This window comes from Puntigrus tetrazona, chromosome 11 (genome assembly GCF_018831695.1).
Source record: "Puntigrus tetrazona isolate hp1 chromosome 11, ASM1883169v1, whole genome shotgun sequence".
In the NCBI taxonomy this organism is placed as follows: Eukaryota; Metazoa; Chordata; class Actinopteri; order Cypriniformes; family Cyprinidae; genus Puntigrus; species Puntigrus tetrazona.
In genome coordinates this window covers 13,124,129-13,131,628 of record NC_056709.1, presented here as the reverse complement: position 1 = coordinate 13,131,628, position 7,500 = coordinate 13,124,129, and the positions used below count along the sequence as shown (strand labels likewise).

The 7,500-nt window shown below is 33.0% G+C and overlaps 1 protein-coding gene across 1 annotated transcript in view; it reads right to left on the bottom strand.

The window, feature by feature from the left end:
• The window catches only part of LOC122353835 (filamin-B), a 333,941-nt gene that overhangs the window by 27,242 nt on the left and 299,199 nt on the right, over nucleotides 1–7,500 (bottom strand). Inside the window, 8 exon segments of the mRNA XM_043251709.1 lie at nucleotides 939–1,052; nucleotides 1,054–1,093; nucleotides 1,177–1,300; nucleotides 2,067–2,234; nucleotides 3,239–3,399; nucleotides 4,610–4,772; nucleotides 5,985–6,158; nucleotides 6,972–7,500. The exon segment at nucleotides 6,972–7,500 is cut by the window's right edge and continues 69 nt beyond it. Of these exon segments, the coding sequence (XP_043107644.1) occupies nucleotides 939–1,052; nucleotides 1,054–1,093; nucleotides 1,177–1,300; nucleotides 2,067–2,234; nucleotides 3,239–3,399; nucleotides 4,610–4,772; nucleotides 5,985–6,158; nucleotides 6,972–7,500 (1,473 nt within the window).

Here is a 7,500-nt window from a genome sequence, read left to right as displayed (position 1 = left end):
AAGAGAAAGACGTACGGAAGATGAATGTCGAAATGCGTTATTATGTGATACTTGCAGAACCTCATTCATCTTTTCCACTGCAAGTCAAAAACTCAATCCAAATGTCTGCTGGCTCTAAAAATATTAGCTTTAGAAAATTAATGAAGTTAATAAAAGCATTAAATATAATTGAAAATGTTTTTCTAAAAACATACCATTTAATTAATCCTTATTTTAAAATGGTAATACGATCAACAATGCAATATTATTAATAATTAAACATTTAAACTTTTTTTTATAAAAATACATATTAATATTAAAACGGCAATAAAAAGCATACTCCCAAAACTCATAAATAATATTTTAAATTTAAATATAAATATAATTTTAAAATGATGATGATAACAAACAATTATAAAAATAAAATACTCACAAAACTCAAATATAAATTTTAAAATGATAATAAAAAATATAAAACAAAACATACTCACAAATCCCAATAATATAATTTTAAACTGATAATAAAAATATCTATAACAATAAGAAAAATCTATAAATAATAATAAATTAAAAAATAAATAAATAAAAATAAATAAATAAATAATATATATATATATATATATATATATATATATTTTAAAATGCTAATAAAAAAAAAATTAAAACATAAAAACTCCTAAAACCACCAGTCAAATGTTTACAAATGTTTTATGTTTTTAAAATAAGTTACAGGAGCAGTAACTTAAAATAAAGTAGCACAAGAAAGAGACTTATGTGATACTCCCAGACCCTCATTCATCTTTTCTACTTCAACTGAAAAACCAAATCCAAATGTGATTTTACAGTCTGCTGGCTGACTGAAAGCATTCAAATCAACCTCCAAAAAGCCCATTAATAATAATCAGACGTATTGAAGCGCTAATCCGTTTGTTGAAACCACAGAGGAGGCCGAGACTCACGGTGATCTGCACAGACAGCTGGCCCTCGCCGGCGTCTTTGGCGTCGATGGTGAACTCCACCGGGAAGCTGGCCGAGAGGCCCGTGGTGAGCCCGGGGCCGCTGGCACGCACCTTTGCTGGCATCGTGAGTGGGCTGAACACGCAGCTTGAACGGACTGGAAGAGACGCCAGAGGGATCGGGGATGACTTAAAGAACAGCAGCGAGCGAGAACATAGCGCGTCAACCCCAAAGAGTTACCTGCGAGGAACCTCCTCGTCTGCGTATCTCACCACGACGGAGTACGAGCCCTCGACAGACGGCGTGTAGGCCACTGTGTGCGTCCCGTCACCGTTATCTGTGACTTCAACCGGCTCGGCTACGCCTGCAAACAACAAGGAGCAGGTTTACATGACGAGAGAGAGAGAGAGAGAGAGAGAGAAGCATACATTTGAAAAAAGAAAAATTACATGAATGTTTAAAAAAAAAAAATAAAAAAATTTAAGTATATACTGTGCATTATGCTGTCATTTAATTCAGAACAAAGGCTGAAAATAAAAAATATATAAATTTTAATTTAAATTAAAAAAAGAAAAAAGTCATTTAATTTAATTCTGAAAAAAGGCAAAAACTAAAATAAATGTAAATATCAATTAAGGATGAATAAATACATTATTTAACTATACACCATGCAGTATGCTATTATTTATGGACGTTAAAAAAAAGAAGGAATAAAGAAAAGTGTGAATATAAATTCGTAAGTGCTTATGCATGCTAGTATATGATTCAGAACAAAATAAAAACAAATAAAAAAAATGAATAAAAAAAATAATGATGATCGATAGATAGATGTATAAATGTCTACATGTGTTTCTATTTCATTCAGAAAATAAATGTTTAAGTCATACTGTGCAATATGCTATTATTTAATTAAAAAAAAATAAATTATATACAATAAAAATAAATAGACAATTTTTGCATACTCTGCAGTGTGTGAATATTGCATTCAGAAAAAAATAAAATACAATAATGTTTTCATATATACTGTGCATTGTGCAAATATTTATTTCTGTGCCCCTAAATAAGTAAGCCCAAAATTAGGAGGACAAAAAAATTAAATCCGTGTAAATACAGTATAAATCCATGCGTACCTTTAGGTCCGGTCACAGCCACCGAGAGAGGAGCGACACCAGCTTTACTGCAGTCTGCAGTGAAGGATTGTGGGATTTTAGCTCTCACTCCAGAACCAACACCAGGTCCAGAGATCTTCACCTTACTGGAGTCGACTACATCCTTCACCGGCACTTTAAACGGGCTTCCTACAACACACAAATAAAGACCCTCACGTTCAGACGCTTCATGCCTTCTAACACGACTATAAAGAAGACTCCTGCTGAAGACTCGGGAAGCAGGCGAGAAGTCCATGACAAGGACAAAGGAGCCAATAATGACAACTTAGTCAAGATTTGTGGGCGATTTGAAGTGATTTGTCCATAAAAATCACGTTAAAATGAAAGCAAATGCGTAATTCAACAATTTCAAACATGTTTTTAAGAATAAAAAGGTCAAAATATGACTGAAATAGTGTTACATTTCATTCAGTATCTATGCGAAAGATCAAAAAACACGCTTATCCTTTGCATTTTAAATTATATAAAAGAATAAAGAAGCATTTTATTGTGTTTTAAACGAGTTAAAAAAAAAAAAAGGGAAATGGGAAAAACCTAGGATTGTGGCAAATAAAAAAAAAGTAAAAATTACAACTAAATAATATTTGGGGTGAAAGTAATTAATATATTAATGTGTCAAATAGATGTTTGTTGTAAATATGTCTGAGAAGATTGCAACACTGAATGACTTTTAATGGGTGTCACGATTTTTTTATTTCAAAAAAACAACAAGATTGCAATTAAATGAAACCGATTCTTTTTGGGGGGGAAGGGAAACACCAATTTAAAGCAGCATCACACTTATTATAACCCACGTATATTTTTTGTTTGTTTGCAGAAACAGGCCGTCTCAACGCTACTAGCATGTTTTATTCGTTGCAAACAGTCTCTTGGTTTCCACAGGCCTGCAGTCTCTAAACTAGAACTTCAGTGACTACAGACTTGATTTAAAGAGTCTGCGGTCTCGAATGTTTTCAATGAAACGCGAGCTCGTGACGTCCGGCGGTGAGAACCCGCGAGATCTCGTTTCCCGGGTGGAACGCTAATCAAAACAAATTCGCGGCACGATTCACGAGGTTTCGCGGGGGAAACCGGGACTCTTGGAGCTGCATCTCTCAGAGCCTTAAGGGTCAGAAGAAATGAGCTGGACGTACCGGGGATGTGCCGTCCTCCGTACGTGATGTTGACGTCGTACAGACCGGGCACGTACGGGGTGTACTCCACATTACAGCTGCCGTCTTTGTTATCTTTGCAGGACATCTTCGACTCGGATGGACCTTCTACTGTTATTCCCAATCCACCGATACCGGCTCCTCTGTACAGATCAAAACAAGCCTGCTTAGACGCTCTCAAGTACGGTGGTGTTTATTATAGAACACAGAACACTCATGTTCTACATTTTGGGATTGATAAAGATTTTTTTAAATGGTTTTTTGAAAATTTTTTCAGGTTGTTTTTTTTTATTGTTTTGTTTTTTGCATTCAGCACAATAGTATGTGAGCAAGATGGATATACACGGTTGATTTTTTTTTTTTTATTATATACACATACTAATACACACAAACATACATATATATACACATACACACCTCTCTTTATACATATAGATTATTTTTATGCATTAGTATATTTACTTATAATTTAGAATTTTTATATATTTTATATATATATATATATATATATATATATATATATATATATATATATATATATATATATATATATATATATAAATGAAAAATTATAAATTATAAGTAAATATACTGTGTATATATATGTGTGTGTGTGTGTGTGTGTGTGTGTGTGTGTGTGCATATATACATACATGCATATATTTATATATGCATGGTTGGTTAAAAAAATAAAAATTTTTTACCTTACTAAAGAAATGTTTTGTGATTATTACACAGTATTATTCTGTACTATAATTACTATACATAATAATAAAACATTAAAATATTAGTGTTATTTTAGCATTACCATTTGCATTATTTTTAAATGCGTTTTTATTTGTAAATTTTCATTAAGAGTTAAGTGTAACTACGTTTTAAAATAAGCTGTTGTTTATTTGACTATTTCAGGTTACATTCATTTTATTTCAAGCTAGGAAAATATTTTAACTGACTATTAAAACACCGATTTAAAATGTCGTTCAAACGCTGTGTGAAAGTTTTTTAAATAATCACATGACACATGACACTTTATGCATCACTGTAATTGTCAATATCTACTTATTATTTTCTGATTATCGATGTTTAAAACAGCTGAGTTTCGATGAATAAAAGATTTAAAAGAACAACATTTTAAAACGTTTTTTGAACTTTATTTGTAAGACTATTAATTATTTTTATTCTTCAAGGAGAGAGTAAAGTAATAATAATAAAAATAAATAAATAAAAAATAATAATTGAAATTAAAAAAAAAAAAAAAAAAAAAAAAAACACTAACCCAATCTTTTGAGTGGTATAGTGCAGGTTAATTTATGCCGTTAAATGAAATGAGTATGATTCGTGAAGCTCTTTAACCTGGTGATGATGGAGAACTTGTTGGGTTTGTCGGTCAGTGCTTCTTCCAGACCCGGGCCCTTGGCCTGAACCCGTGAGGGGTCACAGCCCTCGCCCACCCCGACCTGAAACGGGCTCTTAGGAACCGGACTCTCATCGTACAAAACCTCCAGAGTATGGACTCCTGTGGAGAGCAGACAGACGAATCACAATCGGAAAAACTATGCTTTCTCCTGTAGCGGCTTGCCTCAAACATCGCCTTACTGTAAAGAGAACGAGCCGTCACCTCATTAATCTTGCTGAATTACTAACAGTTTCTGGCGAGCTTTACTGTTGTTCTTTAAAACACACGAGCGCAAGATGAAACCTGACAAACAGCAGACCGACGTGTTTTGGAGAGACACCGATGAACACTAGTAAAATCTAGTAACCCTAAAGGTTTTAGGTTTTATTTATAGGTATTAGGGACTGAATGAACTAACTACATTCAACTTGTCACTTTGGATACAAGAAAACATCTGACAAGAGCAGGAATGTGTGAACCAGTGCTTGTTGGGAAGAACCTGGTGAATCAGTGAATCAATCTATTAATTAATGAAACGATTGAGCAATAACGGCCAGGACCATCCAATCGGATCTTGTTTAAAAAAAAATTAAAAAATAAAATAAAATAAATAATTTTAAAAAATTAATATAAAATTAAATATAAAATAAATAAATTCATTATATATATATATATATATATATATATATATATATATATATATATATATATATATATATATATATATATATATATATATATATATATATATATATAATAAATTAATTTATTAATTTAATAATAATTAATATATATAAAATGTAAATAAAAATGCAAGTTAAAAATACAATCAAACAACTAAAAACATCCTATTCCAAGTCATCCAATTGGATTACAAAAAAAAAATAAAAAAAAAATAACAATAACAATAACAATAATAATAATAATAATAATAATAATAATAATAATAATAATAATAATAATAATAATAAAAGAATAAAAATAAAATAAATATGGGATTACCCAAGGCCATCTAAGTAGATTATAAAATTAAATAAAATAATAATAAAAAATATTAATATAAATAAAAACCTAGGATTATCTAAGCCATCTAATTAGATTACAAAATTAAAACAAAAATAGGATTGCGCCAACCATCAAAATAAATTATAAAATAAAATAAAGGAATGAATGCATGAACGAATAAATACATGGGATTGCCCGATTAATCCAATTGGATTAGAAAACAAAAACTGTAAGGCTACCCAATTAGATCTTTTAAATAAAATCAAATCAATACAGTTCTAACATATGATTTTTCAGGCCATTTAAGTAGTATGCTGAGCCTCATACCGTTCTCAAACGGTGTGTATTCCACGTTATAAGTCCCGTCGCCGTTGTCATTAATAAGACAGTCTGTAGCAGCACCTGACGGGTTCTTCACGTGAGCTTTAATGTGTTTCCCACCGACTTTGGTCAAAGCTCGTGCGTCCACAGTGAAGTCCGTCGTGGCCTCCCTGAACACCCCTGCAGAGCAGACACATGGGAACATGAAGATCCTTTACACTAAACAATGCAATGCATCTCCTCTATAAAAGATGTCATCGCCTTTGAATTAAAATCATCTTTCAAACTGTTTTTCAGGGCCATCTTGCAAGGATTGCATCATGTAGAGCATGACAACACATGCAGGCCTGCTAAACATCTCTTCTAACAGATCTGTTACGAAACCAAAAATCATGCATACAGAAAAAAAAAAAAAAAAAAACATTTTTAATACTCCTTTCCATTTGTTACAAGGAAAAGGTTATGCAGTAGGACCTTGGATTAAAAATTAAATCTTTGTTATTAAATATAAAAATTTAAATAAATACATAAGTAAATGAAAACAACATAAGATTACAGGCCATCCAATAAATAAATAAATAGCATACAATAATTAGCTTAAATAATTAAAAATATATTATTTTAAATCAAATTTTATTTTTTAATTATTAAAAATTGATTTTGATAAAAATATTTATTTATTTTTCAAGTTTCAGTTATTTGTCTGGAAGATTGCTTTTTTAATTTATTTATAAATTCTGGATAATTCAATTTTATGTATTTTTATATATAAATAGATTTAAACAAATGTTTATTTTCCAGGGAATCCACTGAAATGTGGATAAAAATGTAAATATTACTAAATAAATGATATCAAAAGACATGAAAAAACGAGGTTACAGAAATCATGAAAGTCAAAATCAAGCAAAAGATGCTTTTTGTTGCCTACGATATGCATTCTTCCTTAAAAGTGAGCATGAGCATGTGTTTTCATCTTGATATTTATATCAGTACCTTCTCCTGCAACTCCTGGTCCGAACACCTTCACTTTGCTGGTATCCACAGCTGGATCTACGATCACTTTAGCGGGGAAGTTGGGCACGGCCTTGCCTCCGTACTTCAGCAGCAGCGTGTACATCCCGGCCGTCAGCGGGACGTAGGTGACCGTGTAGGTCCCGTCCTTGTTGTCCAGAACTTCGGCCTTGGCCTTGGCTCCGGAGTCAGACTCGGCCTCCAGCGTCAGCTGTCCCGGTCCAGCCTTGACGCAGTCCACGTTCAGCACGCTGATCTCGCCCACTTTGCCTCGTTTCAGCCCGGATCCGGACGCCACCACTTTGGTGGGATCAAACGGGTACTGGATGTCCACGTGGAAGGGCGAGCCGGGAATATGGACGTCCTCGAAGAGAATGTTGACCAGGTACTCCCCGGGTTCGGTGGGGAGGTACGACACCGAGCAGGTGCCGTCGCCGTTGTCCGAACACTCGATTTTGGCTTCGGTCGGACCCTCGACGGTTAAACCCAGTCCACCGGTTCCAGCGCCCTT